Raw genomic sequence first — 25870 nt, forward strand, 5'->3', positions numbered from 1 at the left:
ATTGACAATGAATGGGCATTACACAATCTACTGCATAGCCCACATTAGAAGCGTTCCAACATCCACACACTCCCCTCACCTTAGACGATCTAACTACCATTTCCCAAGTTCAAAATAATTCCAGGAATTTCCAGAATTTTCCAAAGACCTATTTTCACCTCTTCCCGGAAAGTTTTCACTGTCCACATTTTTGACCTTCAAAACACAATCATCTAGGATTAGTATCAATATTTTTTGAAATTCACAGTTTTCCCCAAATTCACAAATTTCCAGGAAATTCCCATTCAAATGAATGGACACATTCAAAGTTGTACAATGCCCTAAATTCTCAAAATGTTGCGCCATTTTTTAATTTTTCAACCATCCACCCACACTACTTCCCGTATATCGGACGCAAAACATGTTTTCCCTTTTCCAAAATTCCCGGTTTTCATGTAATTTCCCGGAATGTTCTCCCCATTGACAATGAATGGGCATTACACAATCTACTGCATAGCCCACATTAGAAGCGTTCCAACATCCACACACTCCAATCACCTTAGACGATCTAACTACCATTTTCCAAGTTCAAAATAATTCCAGGAATTTCCAGAATTTTCCAAAGCCGTATTTTCACCTCTTCCCGGAAAGTTTTCACAGTCCACATTTCAAAACACAATCATCTAGGATTAGTATAAATTAAATTAATATTTTCTGAAATTCCCGGTTTTCCCCAAATTCACAAATTTCCAGGAAATTCCCATTCAAATGAATGGACATATTCAAAGTTGTACGATGCCCTAAATTCTCAAAATGTTGCACCATTTTTTAACTTTTCAACCATCCACCCACACTACTTCCCGTATATCGGAGGCAAAACATGTTTTCCCTCTTCCAAAATTCCCGGTTTTCATGTAATTTCCCGGAATGTTCTCCCTATTGACAATGAATGGGCATTACACAATCTACTGCATAGCCCACATTAGAAGCGTTCCAACATCCACACACTCCCCTCACCTTAGACGATCTAACTACCATTTTCCAAGTTCAAAATAATTCCAGGAATTTCCAGAATTTTCCAAAGACCTATTTTCACCTCTTCCCGGAAAGTTTTCACTGTCCACATTTTTGACCTTCAAAACACAATCATCTAGGATTAGTATCAATATTTTTTGAAATTCACAGTTTTCCCCAAATTCACAAATTTCCAGGAAATTCCCATTCAAATGAATGGACACATTCAAAGTTGTACAATGCCCTAAATTCTCAAAATGTTGCGCCATTTTTTTATTTTTCAACCATCCACCCACACTACTTCCCGTATATCGGACGCAAAACATGTTTTCCCTTTTCCAAAATTCCCGGTTTTCATGTAATTTCCCGGAATGTTCTCCCCATTGACAATGAATGGGCATTACACAATCTACTGCATAGCCCACATTAGAAGCGTTCCAACATCCACACACTCCAATCACCTTAGACGATCTAACTACCATTTTCCAAGTTCAAAATAATTCCAGGAATTTCCAGAATTTTCCAAAGCCGTATTGTCACCTCTTCCCGGAAAGTTTTCACAGTCCACATTTCAAAACACAATCATCAATTAAATTAATATTTTCTGAAATTCCCGGTTTTCCCCAAATTCACAAATTTCCAGGAAATTCCCATTCAAATGAAAGGACATATTCAAAGTTGTACAATGCCCTAAATTCTCAAACTGTTGCGCCATTTTTTAAAAACTTTTCAACCATCCACCCACACTTTTCTTCCGATATATCAAATGCAAAACATGTTAACACTTTCTCCAAATTCCAAGTTTTCCAGGAATGTTCTCCCTATTGACAATGAATGGGAAATATACAATCTACTGCATATCCCACTTTTCTCATCCGGTTCAAACCGTTCCAAGTTCACCAACTTCCACTCACACTGGACAACCAAACTACCATTTTCCAGGTTCCAAAAAATTCCAGAAATTCCCAGAATTCACGGTTTTCCAAAGCCCTATTTTCCCCTTTTCCTGGAATGTTTTCACAGTCCACATTTGTCAACCATTTTTGACCATTCCACCTTCAAAACACTCTTAGTTGGGATAACAAATGCTCCTTTTTTTTGTACCAATTCCTAGTTTTCCCGGAATTACCACTTCTCAATTCAAAATGTTACTATGTCAACATTTTTCAACTGATACCAACAATTCCAACACAAACCCATTCATAACATCTCGGACAATTGTACTTTTATACTGCATATCCCACATTTCTCATCTCAAGTTCAAATAAATTCCAGGATTTCCCAGAATTCCCAGTTTTCCAAAGCCCTATTTTTCACCTCTTCTTGGAAAGTCTACATTTTTCAACCAATTCCAACTTTTCCACCTTCAAAACATTCCTCTTAGTTGGGACAACAAATGCTCCTATTTTGATTTTTTTTTTAGTAAAAATTCCTGTTTTTTCCAGGAATTCCAAAATACCTATTCTCAGTTCAAACTTTTACTGCGTCAACATTTTTCAACCGATTCCAAAAATTCTAACACCAACCCCTTCATATCATCACAGGCATTTGTGCTCGGAAGAGGTTTTCAAAAAATCCCAGTTTTCCCAGAAATTTCCAAATTTCCAGGAAATTCTCATTCAACTGAATGGACACATTCAAAGTTCTACAATGCCCTAAATTCTCAAAATTGTGCGCCATTTTTACACCTTTCTACCATCCACCCTATACATCGAATGCAAAACATGTTTTCCCTTTCCCCAAATTCCCAGTTTTCCTGGAATTTCTCCCCATTGACAATGAATGGGAAATATACAATCTACTGCATATCCCACATTTCTCATCCCATTCAAACCATTCCACGTTCACCACCTTTCACTCACCGTGGACAATCAAACTACCATTTTCCAGGTTAAAAAAAATTCCAGAAATTCACGGTTTTCCAAAGCCCTATTTTCCCCTCTTCCTGGAAAGTTTTCACAGTCCACATTGACCATTGCACCTTCAAAACACTCCTCGTAGTTGGGGCAACAAATGCTCCTATTTTTTTCCCATACAAATTCCTAGTTTTCCCGGAATTCCAGGAATTCCGAAATACCTATTCTCAATTCAAACTGTTACTACGTCAACATTCAAAAAATTCCAACACAAACCCATTCATATCATCATTTGTGCTAGTATCATCATTTTCAAACAATCCCGGTTTTCTCCAAATTCACAAATTTCCAGGAAATTCCCATTCAAATGAACGGACATATTCATAGTTCTACAATACCCTAAATTCTCAAATCTTTGCTCCATTTTTAAACTTCTCAACCATCCACCCAAACTACTCTTCCTGTATATCGACCGCAAAACATGTTTTCTCTTGCCCCAAAATTCCCAGTTTTCCTGGAATTTTCTCCCCATTGACAATGAATGGGAAATATACAATCTACTGCATATCCCACATTTCTCATCCTATTTGAACCGTTCCAACCACCACACACTCCACTTAGCATATTCTAGTTTAGTAGATTTTTCGATTTCTTTTTTTGACTTCCTGTTAGTTGTCGACCAATCAGCTCTGCCATTGCTGGCGTGTAGAAGACATTTCTTCTTTTTGTGGTTGTGGCCTCGCTCCTTTCCTGCCTGCCGAGCCACTGGTGCATGGTAAGTATAGAAAGGTGTTGCATGGACCAGCCCTCAGTCAGACGCGCGGTATTAACCTCACCAGGCTCGCTACCACCGACCGTTTGGATGCGACACACACCCGTAACAACTTCCAGTCCCCGCCATCTTGGAAGCAGAATAGGCGGCCATTTGCATGTTGGATGTTAGGGAACGGGGTGTGAAAACCACCCCACCGTCCTTTCGTCTCTTCCTCTGTGTGTGTGTGTGTGTGTGTGTGTGTTTCTTGAAGGGATCATGCAGCATGGTTGGCTGGTGGTGTGCTCTGCGGTAAACAAAGATGGTCAGTGGGAGAATCATGTTAGTTAGCAGAGCCGTCAGACCTCCAACTATCCTGCACACTCTCGGGTTACTGTTGGTGTTTACCTCCGAGGTGTCCTCACTCTGCCGGGTTATCTTACTCCAGGGGTGTCCAAAGTGCGGGGCGGGGGGGCCATGTGCAACCTGTAGCTAGTTTGTTAACGGCCGTGGCACAATCCTAAATTTCCAGGAAATTCCCCATTCAACTGAATGGACACATTCAAAGTTCTACAATGCCCTAAATTCTCAAAATTGTGCGCCATTTTTAAACCTTGCAACCATCCACCCACACTTCTCTTCCTATATATGGAATGCAAAACATGTTTTCCCTTTCCCAAAATTCCCAGTTTTCCCGTAATTTTCTCCCCATTGACAACGAATGGGAAATGTACAATCTACTGCATATTCCACATTTCTCATCCCATTCAAACCATTCCACTCACCGTGGACCATCAAACTACCATTTTCCAGGTTCCAAAAAATTCCAGAAATTTCCAAAGCCCTATTTTCCCCTCTTCCTGGAAAGTTTTCACATTTTTCAACCATTTTTGACCATTCCACCTTCAAAACACTCCTCTTAGTTGGGACAACAAATGCTCCTATTTTTTTCCATATAAATTCCTAGTTTTCCCGGAATTCCAGGAATTCCGAAATACCTATTCTCAATTCAAACTGCTACTACGTCAACATTCAAAACTTCCAACACAAACCCATTCATATCATCTCGGATATTTGTGCCAGTATCATCATTTTTAAGGTACTCATCTCAGATGAATTACATATTTTGCTACTTGGCGCGTTTTAGCATGCTAACATTAGCATGCTCAATTTATTTGAGCTAATTTAGCAGCTACCTCCGCGTCGAATATTGTGTTACTTGACGAATGATTTTGGTACTTAATGCAAGCTAATGTTAGCAGGCTAGCATTTGAACAATTTTTGTACTTGATGCATGTTACACTTAGCATTTTAGCATGCTAACATTAGCATCTTGATTTTCTTTTAGCTAATTTAGCAGCTACCTCCGTGTCAAATATTGTGTTACTTGACGAGTGATACCTGTTGGCATGCTAACGGTAATATGCTAGCTAATAATGTAGGTATACACCTCAGTTATATTTTGGTACTTGATGCTAGCTAATGTTAGCAGGCTAGCATTTGAACAATTTTTTTAGGTACACACCTTAGAGCAGGGGTCACCAACGCGGTGCCCGCGGGCACCAGGTAGCCCGTAAGGACCAGATGAGTAGCCCGCTGGCCTGTTCTAAAAATAGCTCAAATAGCAGCACTTACCAGTGAGCTGCCTCTATTTTTTAAATTGTATTTATTTACTAGCAAGCTGGTCTCGCTTTGCCCGACATTTTTAATTCTATAGAGACAAAACTAAAATAGAATTTGAAAATCCAAGAAAATATTTTAAAGACTTGGTCTTCACTTGTTTAAATAAATTCATTAATTTTTTTACTTTGCTTCTTATAACTTTCAGAAAGACAATTTTAGAGAAAAAATACAACCTTAAAAATGATTTTAGGATTTTTAAACACATATACCTTTTTACCTTTTAAATTCCTTCTTTTTCTTTCCTGACAATTTAAATCAATGTTCAAGTAAATTTATTTTTTTTATTGTAAAGAATAATGAATACATTTTAATTTAATTCTTCATTTTAGCTTCTGTTTTTTCGACGAAGAATATTTGTGAAATATTTCTTCAAACTTATTATGATTCAAATTCAAAAAAATTATTCTGGCAAATCTAGAAAATCTGTAGAATCAAATTTAAATCTTATTTCAAAGTCTTTTGAATTTCTTTTAAAAATGTTGTTCTGGAAAATCTAGAAGAAATAATGATTTGTCTTTGTTAGAAATATAGCTTGGTCCATCCATCCATCTTCTACCGCTTATTCCCTTTGGGGTCGCGGGGGCGCTGGAGCCTATCTCAGCTACAATCGGGCGGAAGGCGGGGTACACCCTGGACAAGTCGCCACCTCATCGCTTGGTCCAATTTGTTATATATTCTAACAAAGTGTAGATTGGATTTTAACCTATTTAAAACATGTCATCAAAATTCTAAAATTAATCTTAATCAGGAAAAATTACTAATGATGTTCCATAAATTATTATTTTAATTTTTTCAAAAAGATTCGAATTAGCTAGTTTTTCTTTTCTTTTTTTCGGTTGAATTTTGAATTTTAAAGAGTCGAAATTGAAGATAAACTATGTTTCAAAATTGAATAGTCATTTTTTCCGTGTTTTCTCCTCTTTTAAACCGTTCAATTAAGTGTAAATATCATTAATTATTAATAATAACATAGAGTTAAAGGTAAATTGAGCAAATTGGCTATTTCTGGCAATTTATTGAAGTGTGTATCAAACTGGTAGCCCTTCGCATTAATCACTACCCAAGAAGTAGCTCTTGCTTTCAAAAAGGTTTGTGACCCCTGCCTTAGAGTAATATATTTTTGTACTTGTTACACTTAGCATTTTAGCATGCTAACATTAGTATCTTCATTTTTTTTTAGCTAATTTAGAAGGTATACACCTCAGCATTAAATACTTTGTTACTTACCTGTTTTATGCTAACATTACTGTCCTAGATAAATATGTAGGTTTACACCTCAGTCCTATTTTGGAACTTTTTCAGGTACACACTTTTGAGTCATTTTGCTACTTGATGCATGTTACAGTTAGCATGCTAGATTCTTTTTAAAATAATTTAGCACATATACACCTCAGATTTTGTTATTTCATTAATGCTAACTGTAAACATGCTAGTTTTTTTTAGCACAGTCCTGTTAGCATGCTAACATTTTTAGCTCATTTTGCACATATTTTTGATACTTGACACTTTCTGGCCAGCATGCTAACTGTTAGCTTTTCATTTTGGGCTTTGGCTCTTTGACATTCACACTACATTTCTACCAGTCTGTATATATTGTACTGCTTCTGACGGAACCAGTACAATCCTTGGATTTGTCAGTCTGTGGCCCTCATTGGAAGAACTTTGGACACCCCTGTCACACACACACACTTAGACACACATTTGTCCCGTTTTTACGTTCTTCTTCATTTGTTTTGCCCCCACCCCCCCCCCCACTGTGATCAGAGACATGCATGCACAGATGATCAGCTCCATTAAGAACTTGCAGATGGACGGTGAGGACCCTCGCAAGCTGCTGCAGTCCTGGGGTCGCCTGCGCTTCCCTCGCCACGTCCTCCAGTGAGTCTGCAGACAGACCCGTGGCAACAATCAGCTGAGGGGGATAGATGTCATGTGATCACCTCCAAATAGAAATACTCGTTTATTATTATTATTATTATTATTAGGGCTGCAGCGGTTTATATAGTTTTAGTCATCGATCCATTATTTGGTTCCATTAATGGGATAAAAGACACTTTGTAGCTTCAATGGGTCTTTTAGAGAAAACATTTGGTTGCCATAAACTTCATTACCTTCTATTTATCTTTTACTTACCTTCTTTACCTTTAATTTACTTTTTTTTTTACTTTCCATGAACATTTTATTTACCTTCCATTCACCTTCGTTTATCTTCTTTTTTACATTTTTTTTAATTTCCAATTTACCTTTTAACTTATATTTACCTTCTAATTACTTTTCTTTACATTTAATTTATCTATATTCACCTTTTACCTTTTTTACCTTATATTAATTTTATTTTACCTTTTCTATACCTTTTATTCAGTTTACCTTATTTTATTATTATTCTTTTTTTACATTCTTTTAGTTTTTTTGATCCTGTATTTACCTTTTACCTTCTATTTAACTTTTATTTACCTTTAGTCACCTCATTTTACCTTCTTGTACCTTATTTTACCTTTTACCTTCTATTTAACTTTATTCAACTCATTTTACCTTTTTTTTTACCTTCGGTTTACCTTCTTGTACCTTTTTGTTTTACCTTCCATTTAGTGTTGAATTACCCTTTATTTACCTTCATGTACCTTTTTTTTAACTTTATTTTACCTAAAATCCACATGCGTTTACCTTTTTTTTTTTACCTTGTACCTTTTTATATACCTTCATTAACCCGATATTTTTTCTCGACCTTTTTTTTTTACCTGTCATTTAGCTTATTTTTTTACCTTCTATTCACCTTTTACCATCTCTACCTTTTTCTTTTTCACCTTTTTCTACCTTCCATTTACCTTCTTTTATTTACCTTCTTTTCCTCATTTGGCTTATTTGACCTACTATTGAACATTCACTTTATTTTAGCTTCTATTTACTTTCTACCTTTATTACTTTGTATTTACTTTCTTTCTCCTTCAATTGACCCACTTTTACTTGTATCCTTGTTTTACCTTCTAGTCACTTTATTGTACCTTCAATTAACCTTATTTACCTTCTATTTAGATTCCTTTACCTTTTAATTATCTTCTATTCACCTTTAATTTTTGTACCTTTTTACCTTCCATTTACCTTGTTTTCCCTGTCATTTAGCTTATTTTACCTCCCGTTTAACTTTATTTTACCTTTTTCTAACCTTCTTTAATGCGGCCCAGATGTTGATAGGTCACATTGATGAATGGAAGGATGACTAGTTGCAGCTCTAATGATGAGTACTAAATGTAGTTTGGCTGCAGCTGAGACGCATGAGAAGACGAGTCAGGTCTTCAGCATGGAAGTCATCCTGACGCTGACTTGACACTAAACGTGAACATTTGTGACTTGACACTAAACGTGAACATTTGTGACTTGACACTAAACGTGAACATTTGTGACTTGACACTAAACGTGAACATTTGTGACTTGACACTAAACGTGAACATTTGTGACTTGACACTAAACGTGAACATTTGTGACTTGACACTAAACGTGAACATTTGTGACTTGACACTAAACGTGAACGTGTGTGCAGCAACTTGTAGCAAAGCGAGCATGTCTGTCTCTGCTAGTGGGTGGACTAGGCGCTCCCGTCCCAGACTAACTCTTTCCTGCCACGCTGATCCCTCGCCGCCACCCACCCTGCCTTCAGGTGCTTCCTCAGCGCCCCCCCCCCCCCCCCCCCCGCATGAAGGAGCCCGCACTAACACGGCTGCCGTCACGCCGCCGCAGGGATCATTATTAATCCTCTGTCTCCCTTTTTGGCAGGAAACACAAAGGAGCCAAACAGAAGCAGATCATCCCCAAGGTATCATTTTGATATCGATATATATCAAACCTTTTATCAAGGTATCGTTTTGATATCAAACCTTTTATTGTGTCCTGGCTGGGTTTTTGTTTCACACAAGAAAATAAGAAAGATATTTTTGACTAAGAAGATATTGTTTTGCTTTTATGGAGTACAGAAAAATAGTTTATTGCTGTTAACTGGAAATGATTCAATATAAATCAAATATTTCATAGCCAAAGCAAAAAAAAAAGCCCTTTTTTTCCCCCGACCTTGTAAATATGATATTTAACACGATCTCATGATGTTAAAAACATAATTTACACACATTTAATAAATTGGGACCCTAAACAGATTTTTTTTTTTTTTGGACCGCCACCATTACAAAAAATGTTTATAGACTTTTTTTTATTTATTTACGTGAAACAAGTTTTATACTTGATGAATTAAAGCTGAATTTAATTAGATTGATGTTTTGTAGCAACACACATGAATGGGAAAGGATTATGAAAACGATAACAGATTTTACAAATGTGGAACATTTTTTTTAATGTTTAATTCAACTTTGGATGGATGGATAAACTTAGAAAATCATTCTTTGATGTAATTTAATGTGGCCCTTTGCATCGTTTATTGTGGTACGTCTAATCATTTATTGTGGTCCGTTACATCATTTTACCTGACCCAAGACAATATTTAATGTGGTTTGTCACATCATTTAAAGTGGCCCGCCACATCACATAATGTAGTCTGCCACATCATTTAACGTGGTCTGCCACATCATTTGATGTGGTCTGCCATATCATTTGATGTGGTCCGTCACGTCATTTAATGTGGCCTGCCATGTAATTTGATGTGGTCCACCACATCATTTTACCTGACCCATGACAATATTTAATGTGGTTTGCCACATCATTTAATGTGGTCTGTCACATTTAAAGTGGCCCGCCACATCATTTTACCTGACCCATGACAATATTTAATGTGGTTTGCCATATCATTTGATGTGGTCCGTCACATCATTTAAAGTGGCCCGCCATGTCATATAATGTGGTCCGCCACATAATTTATTGTGGCCTGCCACATCATATAATGTAGTCTGCCACATCATTTAATGTAGTCTGCCACATCATTTAATGTAGTCTGCCACATCATTTAAATTGGTCCGCCACGTCATTTTACCTGACCCATGACAATATTTAACGTGGTTTGCCATATCATTTGATGTGGTCTGTCACATCATTTAATGTGGCCCGCCATGTCATAATGTGGTCCGCCACATAATTTAAGGTGGCCTGCCACATCATATAATGTAGTCTGCCACATCATTTAACGTGGTCTGTCACATCATTTAAAATGGCCCGCCACGTCATATAATGTGGTCCGCCACATAATTTTACCTGACCCATGACAATATTTATTGTGGCCCGCCATGTCATGTAATGTGGTCCGCCACATAATTTAAAATGGCCTGCCACATCATATAATGTAGTCTGCCACGTCATTTAATGTAGTCTGCCACATCATTTAACGTGGTCTGCCACATCATTTGATGTGGTCCGTCACGTCATTTAATGTGGCCTGCCATGTAATTTGACGTGGTCCACCACGTCATTTTACCTGACCCATGACAATATTTAACGTGGTTTGCCACATCATTTAAAGTGGTCTGTCACATCATTTAAAGTGGCCCGCCACGTCATATAATGTGGTCCGCCACATCATTTTACCTGACCCATGACAATATTTAATGTGGTTTGCCATATCATTTGATGTGGTCCGTCACATCATTTAAAGTGGCCCGCCATATCATATAATGTGGTCCGCCACATAATTTAACATGGCCTGCCACATCATAGAATGTAGTCTGCCACATCATTTAACGTGGTCTGCCACATCATTTAACGTGGTCTGCCACATCATTTGATGTGGTCCGTCACATCATTTAAATTGGCTTGCCGTATTATTTTTTACGCGGTCCACCACGTCATTTTACCTGACCCATGACAATATTTAACGTGGTCTGCCACATCATTTAATGTAGTCTGCCACATCATTTAATGTGGTCTGCCATATCATTTGACGTGGTCCACCACGTCATTTTACCTGACCCATGACAATATTTAATGTAGTCTGCCACATCATTTGATGTAGTCTGCCACATCATTTAATGTAGTCTGCCATATCATTTAAAGTGGCCCGCCACGTCATATAATGTGGTCGGCCATTCATTTGACGTGGTCCACCACGTCATTTTACCTGACCCATGACAATATTAAATGTGGTCCGCCACATCATTTAACGTGGTTTGCCACATCATTTAACGTGGTCTGCCACATCATTTAATGTAGTCTGCCATATCATTTAATGTAGTCTGCCATATCATTTAAAGTGGCCCGCCACGTCATATAACGTGGTCGGCCATTCATTTGACGTGATCCACCACGTCATTTTACCTGACCCATGACAATATTTAATGTGGTTTGCCACATCATTTGATCTGGTCTGTCACATCATTTGATGTGGTTTTTCAAATCGTTTAAAGTGGCCCGCCACATCATATAATGTGGTCCACCACGTCATTTTACCTGACCCATGACAATATTTAATGTAGTCTGCCACATCATTTGATGTAGTCTGCCACATCATTTAATGTAGTCTGCCATATCATTTAAAGTGGCCCGCCACGTCATATAATGTGGTCGGCCATTCATTTGACGTGGTCCACCACGTCATTTTACCTGACCCATGACAATATTTAATGTAGTCTGCCACATCATTTGATGTAGTCTGCCACATCATTTGATGTAGTCTGCCACATCATTTGATGTAGTCTGCCACATCATTTAATGTAGTCTGCCACATCATTTAATATAGTCTGCCACGTCATTTAATGTAGTCTGCCACATCATTTAATGTAGTCTGCCACATCATTTAATGTAGTCTGCCACATCATTTAATGTAGTCTGCCACATCATTTAATATAGTCTGCCACATCATTTAATGTAGTCTGCCACATCATTTAATGTAGTCTGCCATTTCATTTAAAGTGGCCCGCCACGTCATATAATGTGGTCGGCCATTCATTTGACGTGGTCCACCACGTCATTTTACCTGACCCATGACAATATTTAATGTGGTCCGCCACATCATTTAAAGTGGCCTGTCACGTCAATTAACCTGATCCCTCACGTCATTTGAGGTGGCCCGCCACGTCATGTGATGTAGAGTGTGTCTGGGTTAGTGGTGTGAAGAATGGACTAGCGACATGGTAAGTCCAAAAGAGAACTAGATGATGCAGTACTATCTGCTCACAGATGCTACCTGGTGGTTCTCTGAGCACACCTGGATATTCCCACTCCTCAATGCGTCAGTCACGCGCAGGATTCTCACAGGCATGAGGCAGAAAAACAACCTTACCTACCGTTCAATGTAGCGTTCCTCTCCTCTCCCTGTGCAGAATCTTCTGGATTCTCGCTCTCTGAAGTTCATCGTGAGTCTGACGCTGCACGACCGCACCACCAAGTCTCTGCTCCACCTGCACAAGAAGAAGAAACCTCCCAGCATTAGCGCCCAGTTCCAGGTGACCACAACTCAAGGTCTCCGGTCTCCAGAAAGAATCCTGAAGGAGGTTTTTTTTTTGTCTCCTTCAGACGTCTCTCACCAAACTCCTGGAGACTCTGAACAGAGCAGAGCCCTTCTTCATCCGCTGCATCCGCTCCAACGCTGACAAGGTAAGCACTCACTCATTAAGTTGACATTTATAATCAATACAAACAATGTGTCACCGAGTCACTTCTTCTCAAATACTGGGAGCATGCGTTATCAGTATCATGCTTTATCAGTATCATGCTTTATCAGTTATCATGCATGATCCGTTATCATGCTTTATCAGTATCATGCATCAAACCTTGCTATAAAACCTGCTCATTGTAGCCATTTGGATGGAATCAAATTATTTCATTTGATTTTTCAGTATCAAAAGGTTGAAGTCGATCAAAAAATGTTTGTGGTTTCAAAAGGCAAGTTTATTTATAAAGCAATTTAAAGTACTGCTTGAATTACAAGAAGGCAAAAATTCGGATGGAATAATGATAAAGGCAATCATAATTCTGATTAAAATCATTATAAAAACAATCATAATTCAAATGAAAATCTTTATAAAAACAATCATAATTCAAATTAAAATCGTTATAAAAACAATCATAATTCCAATAAAATTATAAAGTACAAAAATCATCATAAAACAATCATATTTGAGATTGAAATCATCATAAAAAGTCATAAAATCATAAAACTATATTTTAAAATAAAATAAAAAATGATAATTCACATTAAAGTCATTAAATAAAATCATCATATAAATTCGTATTTCAAATTAAAATCGTAAAACAATCGTATTTTCCAATTAAAATGATGAAATAAAATCGTCATAAAAACAATCATTATTCAAATTAAAATCATAGAATAAAATCATCATAAAACAATCATATTTGAGATTAAAATCATCATAAAAACCGTTAGTCATAAAATCATCATGAAACTATATTTTAAAATAAAATCATAACAAATTAAAATCATGAAACTATCGTATTTTCAAATTAAAATCCTGAAATAAAACCATCATAAAAACTATCATAATTCAAATTAAAATCATGAAATAAAATAATCATAAAAAAATCATGTTTGAGATTAAAATCATCATAAAACCATTATAAAACTGTATTTTAAAATAAAATCATAAACAATCATAATTAAAATTAAAATCATAAAATAAAATAGTATAGAATCATATTTCAAATTAAAATCATAAAACAATCGTATTTTCGAATTAAAATCATGATATACAATTATCATAAAAACAATAAAATCATAAAATAAAATCATAAAACAATCATATTTGAGATTAAAATCATCATAAAAAATTAAAGTCATAAAATCATCATAAAACTATATTTTAAAATAAAATCATAAACAATCATAATTCAAATTTAAATCATAATATAAAATCATATTTCAAGTTAAAATCAAAACAATCATATTTTCAAATTAAAATCATGAAATAAAATCATCATAAAACAATCATAATTCAAATTAAAATCATAAAATAAAATCATCATAAAACAATCATTTAGATTAAAAGCATAGCATTAAATTATCATAAAAACAATTAAGATAATAAAATCATCATAAAACTATCATACTTTAAACTAAAATCCATCCATCCATTTTCTACCGCTTGTCCCTTTCGGGGTCGTGGGGGGTGCTGGAGCCTATCTCAGCTGCATTCGGGCGGAAGGCGGGTACACCCTGGACAAGTCGCCACCTCATCACAGGGCCAACACAGATAGACAACATTCACACTCACATTAAAATCAGAAAATAAACATAAAAACAATCATAATTGAAATTAAAATCATAAAATAAAATTATCATAAAGCGATCCAGTTAAAATCATAAAATTAAATCCTCAATCATATTTTAAATTAAAATCATCATGAAACTATCATATTTCAAATTAAAATCATAAGATAAAATCATCATAAAACAATCGTAATACTAATTAAAAATCATGAAATAAAATCATCTTAAAACAATCATATTTTAAACTAAAATCTTCTAATATAAAATTGTCATAAAACAATCGTAATTCAAATTAAAAATAATCATAAAACAATATTTGAAATTAAAATCATGAAATGAAATCATAAACAATTAAAATCATAAAACTATCATATTTCTAATTAAAATCATAAGATAAAATTGTCATAAAACAATCGTAATTCAAATTAAAAATCATAAAACAATTATATTTTAAACTAAAATCATAAACAATTAAAATCATAAAACTATCATATTTCAAATTAAAATCATAAAATAGAATCATCATCAAGCAATCATAATTCAGATTAAAATCCCAAAATAAAATTATCATTATTACAATCATAATTCAAATTAAAATCATTATGAAACTATCATATTTCAATTTTGAATTATAAAATAAAATCATCGTAAAACAATCATAATTTAAATTAAAATCATGAAATAAAATCATAAAACAACCATATTTCAGATAAAAATCATAAAATTAAATCATCACAAAAAAGTATCACAATTAAAATTAGAATCTAAAAGTTTTGATAAAATACTTTCAGTTGTCATACACAAAAATAAAAAGTAAATGTTTTTTTTTTTCATCCAAATTGATGCACTTTAAATCGTTGTTACAGATGAAAAAATATTATTAGTCTTGTAATTTGATCTATCTTTCGTTGTTTTCTTTCATGCAAATAATGTTATGCAGAGGTGTACTTATAACAGAAAACCATCTGGAAGTGCTGCACGTAGTTCACTGCAAGGTTCACCTGGACTGCCTGAAGACCATGGAGTATGTGTTCCTGCTTGTGTGCAGAAGGAGATGTTCCTGGACCAGACCTTGGTGCTGCAGCAGCTGCGCTACACGGGGATGCTGGAAACCGTTCGAATTCGGAGGTCCGGCTACGGAGCCAAATACACATTCCAGGTACTGCGGAGTCCTCCTTGGAGGCAGGAAATAACCTCTCAGGGTCAGCAACTCAACCTTTTTAACCACGGTTCAACACAATTACAGTGTTGGGACCTGACTTACACCTTTTTCAAGCAAGGGCCACAACAACTACAATTGAAGGAAGCCGAACTATCTATTAAACGAGACAAGAAGCAAGGAATCAAACACACCTGCGCCCTCGTACAATGTCGCCCCACGCTCTGAGGAAAGAGTTCCACGGGAGGGGTCTCATTATACAGCAGCTGCACTGGTCATAAACAGTTCAAACAAAAAGGTGCTTGGAGCGGTGTCAGGTTTGCCCCCTCCCCGCTCGTAGATTTCGGGTCCTTCCTGTGGCTGTCCAAGCCCTCGACTCATAGAAAACAAGTTGTGTGATAACTTCTATACAATTATTCTGACAATGCAGGGGCCACTTTGGTTCATTTACTAAAACCATACGCGATCAGAAATCACAAATACAAAAACAGTAACGGAGGAAAACCATGTGAGCAAAAAAAACTATATTTTATTTTCAATCATTCGTGCAAGTAATGTTAAGTTTTGACTATTTTTCTGTTATTCCACCAACATTTCAGTGGCTTGTGTTGTCGCGTGTGCAGGAATTCTTGGAGCATTTCAGGGTCTTGCTGCCAAAGAACTCCACCGCCTCCAAGGAGGACATCTCAGCCTTGCTGGACAAGAAGTTGGCCTTTGACCCCACGACGTACCAGATAGGCAAAACTAAGGTCAGCCTCTCAGTCCGTCTTTCTCCTACATTGAACGCACGCAGCTCACTTTTTAAAGACACTTTTTGAAAATAGTACCACAAAATACTATTAAAAAGTGGAATTAAAGAGCAAACGTGTAATGGAATGAGAAAATGTTGCAATATTGACACTAATAACAACAAAAAATTCATCATAAAAACAGTCATAATTTAAATTTAAATCATAAAATGAAATCATCATAAAACAATCATATTTGAGATTAAAATCATAAAATAAAATCATCTTAAAAACCATCACACATAAATCATCATAAAAACCATGAAGGTCATAAAATCATCATAAAACTATCATATTTGAAATTAAAATCATTGAGAAAAATCATCATAAAACCATCATAATTCAAATTAAAATAAAAAAATAAAATCATCATAAAACAACCATATTTCAAATTAAAATCATACAATTAAATGATCATAAAAACAATCATGATTACATACACTTAATTTTTTTATACACTTAATTTTTGTATACACTGAATTTTCATGTACGTACAATTTTATACATCATTTTCATACACTGAATTTTTAAACACTGAATTTTTTATTCACTTAATTTTTTCATACAGTCAACTTTTACACACCAAATTTTTATACACTGAATTTTGTCATAAACTGAATTTTTATACACTTATTTTTTGTATACACTGAATTTTCATCTACCTAAATTTTTATACATTTAATTTTTGATACATGTCATTTTTTCATACAGTGACCTTTTACACACCAAATTTTTATGCACTGAATTTTGTTATAAACTGAATTTTTATACACTGAATTTTGTTATAAACTGAATTTTTATACACTTATTTTTTGTATACACTGAATTTTCATCTACCTAAATTTTTATACATTTAATTTTTGATACACGTAATTTTTTCATACAGTGACCTTTTACACACCAAATTTTTATACACTGAATTTTGTTATAAACTGAATTTTTATACACTGAATTTTGTTATAAACTGAATTTTTATACACTTATTTTTTGTATACACCGAATTTTCATCTACCTAAATTTTTATACATTTAATTTTTGATACATGTCATTTTTTCATACAGTGACCTTTTACACACCAAATTTTTATACACTGAATTTTGTTATAAACTGAATTTTTATACACTGAATTTTGTTATAAACTGAATTTTTATACACTTATTTTTTGTATACACTGAATTTTCATCTACCTAAATTTTTATACATTTAATTTTTGATACACGTAATTTTTTCATACAGTGACCTTTTACACACCAAATTTTTACACACTGAATTTTGTTATAAACTGAATTTTTGTATACACTGAATTTTCATCTACCTAAATTTTTATACATTTAATTTTTAAACACTGAATTTTTTATACACTTAATTTTTTCATACAGTGAACTTTTACACACCGAATTTTTATACACTGAATTTTGTCATAAACTGAATTTTTATACACTGAATTTTTATACACTTATTTTTTGTATACACTGAATTTTCATGTACCTAAATTTTTATACATTTAATTTTTGATACACGTAATTTTTTCATACAGTGACCTTTTACACACCAAATTTTTATACACTGAATTTTGTTATAAACTGAATTTTTATACACTGAATTTTGTTATAAACTGAATTTTTATACACTTATTTTTTGTATACACCGAATTTTCATCTACCTAAATTTTTATACATTTAATTTTTGATACATGTCATTTTTTCATACAGTGACCTTTTACACACCAAATTTTTATACACTGAATTTTGTTATAAACTGAATTTTTATACACTGAATTTTGTTATAAACTGAATTTTTATACACTTATTTTTTGTATACACTGAATTTTCATCTACCTAAATTTTTATACATTTAATTTTTGATACACGTAATTTTTTCATACAGTGACCTTTTACACACCAAATTTTTACACACTGAATTTTGTTATAAACTGAATTTTTGTATACACTGAATTTTCATCTACCTAAATTTTTATACATTTAATTTTTAAACACTGAATTTTTTATACACTTAATTTTTTCATACAGTGAACTTTTACACACCAAATTTTTATACACTGAATTTTGTCATAAACTGAATTTTTATACACTGAATTTTTATACACTTATTTTTTGTATACACTGAATTTTCATGTACCTAAATTTTTATACATTTAATTTTTGATACACGTCATTTTTTCATACAGTGACCTTTTACACACCAAATTTTTATACACTGAATTTTGTTATAAACTGAATTTTTATACACTGAATTTTGTTATAAACTGAAATTTTATACACTTATTTTTTGTATACACTGAATTTTCATGTACGTACAATTTTATACATAATTTTCATACACTGAATTTTTAAACACTGAATTTTTTATACACTTAATTTTTCATACAGTGACCTTTTACACACCAAATTTTTTATACACTTAATTTTTTCATACAGTGACCTTTTACACACCAAATTTTTATACACTGAATTTTGTTATAAACTGAATTTTTATACACTGAATTTTGTTATAAACTGAATTTTTATACACTTATTTTTTGTATACACTGAATTTTCATCTACCTAAATTTTTATACATTTAATTTTTATACACTGAGTTTTGTTATAAACTGCATTTTTATACACTTAATTTTTTCAAAGATTTAAAGTGCATCAATTTGGATGGAAAAAAAATAAATAAAATTTTAATTGTGTGTATGACAACTGAAAGTATTTGATCAAAACTTTTAGATTTAAATTTTAATTGTGATACTTTTTTGTGATGATTTAATTGTATGATTTTAATCTGAAATATGGTTGTTTTATGATTTTATTTCATGATTTTAATTTAAATTATGATTGTTTTACGATGATTATATTTTATAATTCAAGATTGAAATATGATTGTTTCATAATGATTTGAATCTGAATTATGATTGTAATAATGATAATTTTATTTTGGTGTTTTAATCTGAATTATGATTGCTTTATGATGATTCTATTTTATTATTTTAATTTGAAAAATGATAGTTTTGTGATTTTAATGGTTTATGACTTAATTATATGATTTTAGTTTAAAATATGATTGTTTTATGATGATTTTTTATTTGAATTACGATTGTTTTATGACAATTTTATTTTATGATTTTAATTTGTAATATGATAGTTTCATGATGGTAATATTTAATAATTCAAAATTGAAATATGATGGTTTCATGATGATTTTAATTTGAATTATGATTGTAATAATGATCATTTTATTTTGGGATTTTAATCTGACACACCGAATTTTTATACACTGAATTTTGTCATAAACTGAATTTTTATACACTGAATTTTGTTATAAACTGAATTTTTATACACTTATTTTTTTGTATACACTGAATTTTCATCTACCTAAATTTTTATACATTTAATTTTTATACACTGAGTTTTGTTATAAACTGAATTTTTATACACTGAATTTTCATGTACCTAAATTTTTATACATTTAATTTTTAAACACTGAATTTTTGATACACTTAATTTTTTCATACAGTGAACTTTTACACACCAAATTTTTATACACTGAATTTTGTCATAAACTGAATTTTCAGACACTTCATTTTTTTGTACACTGAACTTTTATACACTGATTTTTTTATACATTGGATTTTTACACGCTGAATTTTCACACACTTAATTTTTTATACACTGAATATTTAAACACGCATTTTGCTAACAATTTTTTTTTCAACAAATTTTTGGCATAATTGATGTAAAGAAAAAAAAGGAGTTCACAAGATGGAAAGAATTGGGAGACATAAAGACTGCTAGTTGATGCAAATGAAGGTGTGTCACCTGCTCAGGTGTTCCTGAAAGAGCTGGAGCGCCAGCAGCTGCAGGACACTCTGCACAAGGACGTCATGGCCAAGATCCTCTTCCTGCAGCGCTGGTTCAAGGCCCGCCTGCAGAGGAAAGACTTCCTGGACATGAGACGAGCCTCCGTGCTCATCCAGGTAGAATCCACGTCCATTCAGGCCTGACCTGGCTCGTCAAATCCCACTCTGGGTGTTTGTGTCCCCCCCCCCAGCGATGTTGGCGCAGATACTGCCAGCAGGAGAGGAGGCGACGTGCGGCCACGCTCATCCAGGCCGTGTGGAGGGGCCACCGACACAGAGGGCTGCTGAGTCGCCAGACACGAGGGGCCACCAAGATCCAGGCGCTGGTCAGAGGACACTCGGCACGGAGGAGGTATCAAAACTACTATCACATTATAGCCACTTGGATCGCAACTGTCCAACATTAGTGCTCCGAAGCGCGTGTACTTGTGTGTGATATCATGTGTGATACAAGCGGCCCCGCAGCATGTTTACTTGTGTGTGATATCATGTACGATACAAGCAATCCCACAGTGTTTACTTGTGTGTGATATTATGTGCGATACAAGCGGTCCCGCAGTGTTTACTTGTGTGTGATAATTATGTGCGATACAAGCGGTCCCGCAGCGTGTTTACCTGTGTGTGATATCATGTGCGATACAAGCGGCCCCGCAGCGTGTTTACTTGTGTGTGATGTCATGTACGATACAAGCAATCCCACAGTGTTTACTTGTGTGTGATATCATGTGCGATACAAGCGGCCCCGCAGCGTGTTTACTTGTGTGTGATATCATGTGCGATACAAGCGGTCCCGCAGCGTGTTTACCTGTGTGTGATATCATGTGCGATACAAGCGGCCCCGCAGCGTGTTTACTTGTGTGTGATATCATGTACGATACAAGCAATCCCACAGTGTTTACTTGTGTGTGATATCATGTGCGATACAAGCGGCCCCGCAGCGTGTTTACTTGTGTGTGATATCATGTGCGATACAAGCGGTCCCGCAGCGTGTGTACTTGTGTGTGATATCATGTACGATACAAGCAATCCCACAGTGTTTACTTGTGTGTGATATCATGTGCGATACAAGCAACCCCGCAGCGTGTTTACTTGTGTGTGATATCATGTACGATACAAGCAATCCCACAGTGTTTACTTGTGTGTGATATCATGTGCGATACAAGCGGTCCCGCAGCGTGTTTACCTGTGTGTGATATCATGTGCGATACAAGCGGCCCTGCAGCGTGTTTACTTGTGTGTGATATCATGGGCGATACAAGCGGTCCTGCAGCGTTTTTACTTCTGTGCGATATCATGTACGATACAAGCAATCCCACAGTGTTTACTTGTGTGTGATATCATGTGCGATACAAGCGATCCCGCAGCGTGTTTACTTGTGTGTGATATCATGTGCGATACAAGCGGCCCCGCAGCGTGTTTACCTGTGTGTGATATCATGTGCGATACAAGCGGCCCCGCAGCGTGTTTACTTGTGTGTGATATCATGTGCGATACAAGCGGCCCCGCAGCGTGTTTACTTGTGTGTGATATCATGTACGATACAAGCAATCTATGTGCAATAGAAGCGGCCCCGCAGCGTGTTTACTTGTGTGTGATATCATGTACGATACAAGCAATCCCACAGTGTTTACTTGTGTGTGATATCATGTGCGATAGAAGCGGCCCCGCAGCGTGTGTAGTTGTGTGATATCATGTGCGATACAAGCGGCCCCGCAGCGTGTTTACTTGTGTGTGATATCATGTACGATACAAGCAATCCCACAGTGTTTACTTGTGTGTGATATCATGTGCGATACAAGCGGTCCCGCAGCGTTTTTACTTCTGTGTGATATCATGTACGATACAAGCAATCCCACAGTGTTTACTTGTGTGTGATATCATGTGCGATACAAGCGATCCCGCAGCGTGTTTACTTGTGTGTGATATCACGTGCGATACAAGCGGCCCCGCAGCGTGTTTACCTGTGTGTGATATCATGTGCGATACAAGCGGCCCCGCAGCGTGTTTACCTGTGTGTGATATCATGTTCGATACAAGCGACCCCGCAGCGTGTTTACTTGTGTGTGATATCATGTGCAATAGAAGCGGCCCCGCAGCGTGTTTACTTGTGTGTGATATCATGTACGATACAAGCAATCCCACAGTGTTTACTTGTGTGTGGTATCATGTGCGATACAAGCGGCCCCGCAGCGTGTTTACTTGTGTGTGATATCATGTGCAATAGAAGCGGCCCCGCAGCGTGTTTACTTGTGTGTGATATCATGTACGATACAAGCAATCCCACAGTGTTTACTTGTGTGTGGTATCATGTGCGATACAAGCGGCCCCGCAGCGTGTTTACTTGTGTGTGATATCATGTGCAATAGAAGCGGCCCCGCAGCGTGTTTACTTGTGTGTGATATCATGTACGATACAAGCAATCCCACAGTGTTTACTTGTGTGTGGTATCATGTGCGATACAAGCGGCCCCGCAGCGTGTTTACTTGTGTGTGATATCATGTGCGATACAAGCGGCCCTGCAGCGTGTTTACTTGTGTGTGATATCATGTACGATACAAGCAATCCCACAGTGTTTACTTGTGTGTGGTATCATGTGCGATACAAGCGGCCCTGCAGCGTGTTTACTTGTGTGTGATATCATGTGCAATAGAAGCGGCCCCGCAGCGTGTTTACTTGTGTGTGATATCATGTGCAATAGAAGCGGCCCCGCAGCGTGTTTACTTGTGTGTGATATCATGTACGATACAAGCAATCCCACAGTGTTTACTTGTGTGTGGTATCATGTGCGATACAAGCGGCCCCGCAGCGTGTTTACTTATGTGATATTGCCCCTTAAAAGATATGTTAAAAAAAAAAAATGCTTGCTTGAATCAAAGTGTGTACGGGCTTTGGTACCTGACAAAATCTATCTGTTAGCATGCTAACATTAGCATGCGAACTCTTTTAGCCAGCTATTGCCTCTTAAAAGAGGTATTATGATAAAAATGTGTGCTTAAATCAAAGTGTGTACGGGCTTTGGTGCTTGACAAAATCTATCTGTTAGCATGCTAACAGATAGCATGCGAACTCTTTTAGCCAGCTATTGCCCTTTAAAAGAGGTATTACATTAAAAATGCTTGCTTAAATCAAAGTGTGTACGGGCTTTGGTACTTGACAAAATCTATCTGTTAGCATGCTAACATTAGCATGCTAACTTTTTTAGCCAGCTTTTGCCCCTTAAAAGAGGTATTAAGAAAAAAATGCTTGCTTAAATCAAAGTGTGTACGGGCTTTGGTGCTTGACAAAATCTATCTGTTAGCATGCTAACATTAGCATGCTAACTTTTATAGCCAGCTTTTGCCCTTTTTAAAGAGGTAATTGAACCAAGTCTTACTTTGTTTTATATTCCAGATGCCACTCTATGCGTGAGGAGAAACGTAAAAAAGAGGAGGAGGAGGAGGAGGAGTCGAAGAGGAAGGCAGAAGAGGAGGAAAGGCGGCGGCGGGTTGAAGAGGAGGAAAGGAGGCGGCAGGAAGAAGAGGAAAGGAGGCGGAGAATGGAGGAAGAAGAGGAAAGAAGGAGAGCAGAGGAGGACAGGAGGAGGAGAGAAGAGGAGGAAGCAGCCAGGAAAGTGCTGGAAGCTCAGGCTGCGGAGAAGAAAGCAAAGGAGCCTCAAACGAGAGACGATCCAGACATAGAACTGATCACGGAGGAGATGCTGGACCACGACCTGCCAGGACAAGAACCAGGAGAGGACGACGGGGAGGCCACGTCAAGCTCCCACACAGAGGAGGAGGAGCAGGAGGAGGAATGGCGAGCACAAGATGGAGAGGAGGAGCTTCTCAGGTCTGGTGTGGAGACCAACGGTACTCTGGCTGAGGCTGGACCTCGGCTCAGCAAGGAGGAGGATTCTTCCCAGGCGGACCACAAGCCGACCAGGGCCCAGGGATCCAGAAGCCAGGAGAAGCGCGAGCAGAGGCGGCGGAGAGGTCTGGAGCACAACCAGAGAGAGACGGAGCGAGCCGCGTCTTCCTCCGCGCCCGCCGGCGACCACGTCTCCACGCCGGCCGAGCGAGCGGACAGCAAGGAGCTGGACCAGTACACCTTCGTGGCCTGGAAGGTGAAGGACGACAAAGGAGGGAGGAAGGAGGCCAAACTTCCCCCGCCCTCGTCCGCCGCCGTACGTCCCACCACGTTGTCGCTGCGAACCACCGACAGGAGCGCGGCGGCGGCGGACGGCGGCGCCGCCGGCCTGCAGCGCCGCCACGGGAAGGCGGACACGAGGAAGAAGGGCGGCGGGGAACATTCTCCTCCAGCTGACAGCAGAGAGCAGAGAAGGTCCACACAGCCTCTACAACACATACACATCTTATAAGTAGACGCAGCATTGGCTGCTGTGACGCGAGAAATTGGGCCGCCATCTTGAAGTGGTGATGAGGAGCCTAAACTGACAGTTGACAGCTAGAAAACAAAACAAAGTTAAAGTGATTGTCACACACACACACACACAAGGTGTGGCGAAATTATTCTCTGCATTTGACCCATCACCCTTGCTCACCCCCCCCGGGTGGTGAGGGGAGCAGTGGGCAGCAGCGGTGGCCGCGCCCAGGAATCATTTTTGGTGATTTAACCCCCAAAGATGGTGTTCAGCGTTTTCCTGCTCAAATGAGCGAACCGCTGAAAATAGGAATGAGGGATTACTTTTCACAAGTAACATTAACGTACTATTGGTTGTGTTTTGTGAAAAGAATATTAGCACAGAGTTGAGAAGGAGCAAACATCTTCAATAGTACTGAAATCCTAGCTGCTAGCAAACAAGAATTGCTTGTCAATTAAATTAATTAAGTATGATATAAATTAGAGATGTCCGATATCATCGGCCGATAAATGCTTTAAAGTGTAATATCGGAAATTATCGGTATCGGTGTCAAAAAGTAAAATGTATGACTTTTTAAAACGCTGCTGCGTACACGGACGTAGGGAGAAGTACAGAGCGCCAATACACCTTAAAGGCACGGCCCAGTCACATAATATGTACAACTTTTCACACACACAAGTGAATGCAAGGCATACTTGGTCAACAGCCATACAGGTCACAATGAGGGTGGCCGTATAAACAAGTTTAACACTGTTACAAATATGCGCCACACTGTGAACCCACACCAAACAAGAATGACAAACACATTTCGGGAGAACATCCGCACCGTAACACAACATAAACACAACAGAACAAATACCCAGAAACCCCTTGCAGCACTAACTCTTCCGGGACGCTACAATATACACCCCCACCTCAACCTCCTCATGCTCTCTCAGGGAGAGCATGTCCCAAATTCCCAGCTGCTGTTTTGAGGCATGTTAAAAACAAATAATGCACTTTGTGACTTCAATAATAAATATGGCAGTGCCATGTTGGCATTTTTTTTCCATAACTTGAGTTGATTAATTTTGGAAAACCTTGTTACATTGTTTAACGCATCCAGCGGGGCATCTCAACAAAATTAGGCATGATAATGTGTTCATTCGGTTGATATCGGAATCGGTAATTAAGAGTTGGACAATATCGGATATTGGCAAAAAAGCCATTATCGAACATCTCTAATATAAATATAAAATATAAGATTTAAGTGTAAATAAATTAACCT

At 36.7% G+C, this 25870-nt stretch overlaps 1 protein-coding gene across 8 annotated transcripts in view; it reads left to right on the forward strand.

The window, feature by feature from the left end:
* Window positions 1-25870, forward strand: part of si:zfos-588f8.1 — a 207002-nt gene that overhangs the window by 141876 nt on the left and 39256 nt on the right. For 5 of the 8 annotated variants that reach the window (XM_062027755.1, XM_062027759.1, XM_062027754.1 and 2 more), the window contains 9 exons: window positions 7048-7161; window positions 9055-9094; window positions 12534-12656; window positions 12727-12807; window positions 15486-15596; window positions 16220-16345; window positions 20214-20363; window positions 20438-20598; window positions 23637-24563. In XM_062027755.1, the coding sequence (XP_061883739.1) occupies window positions 7048-7161; window positions 9055-9094; window positions 12534-12656; window positions 12727-12807; window positions 15486-15596; window positions 16220-16345; window positions 20214-20363; window positions 20438-20598; window positions 23637-24563 (1833 nt within the window). The remainder of the gene's footprint in view (window positions 1-7047; window positions 7162-9054; window positions 9095-12533; window positions 12657-12726; window positions 12808-15485; window positions 15597-16219; window positions 16346-20213; window positions 20364-20437; window positions 20599-23636; window positions 24564-25870) is intronic. The other 3 variants (XM_062027757.1, XM_062027758.1, XM_062027760.1) reach the window with 1 other exon arrangement.

Source organism: Entelurus aequoreus, linkage group LG19 (genome assembly GCF_033978785.1).
Source record: "Entelurus aequoreus isolate RoL-2023_Sb linkage group LG19, RoL_Eaeq_v1.1, whole genome shotgun sequence".
Lineage (NCBI taxonomy): Eukaryota > Metazoa > Chordata > Actinopteri > Syngnathiformes > Syngnathidae > Entelurus > Entelurus aequoreus.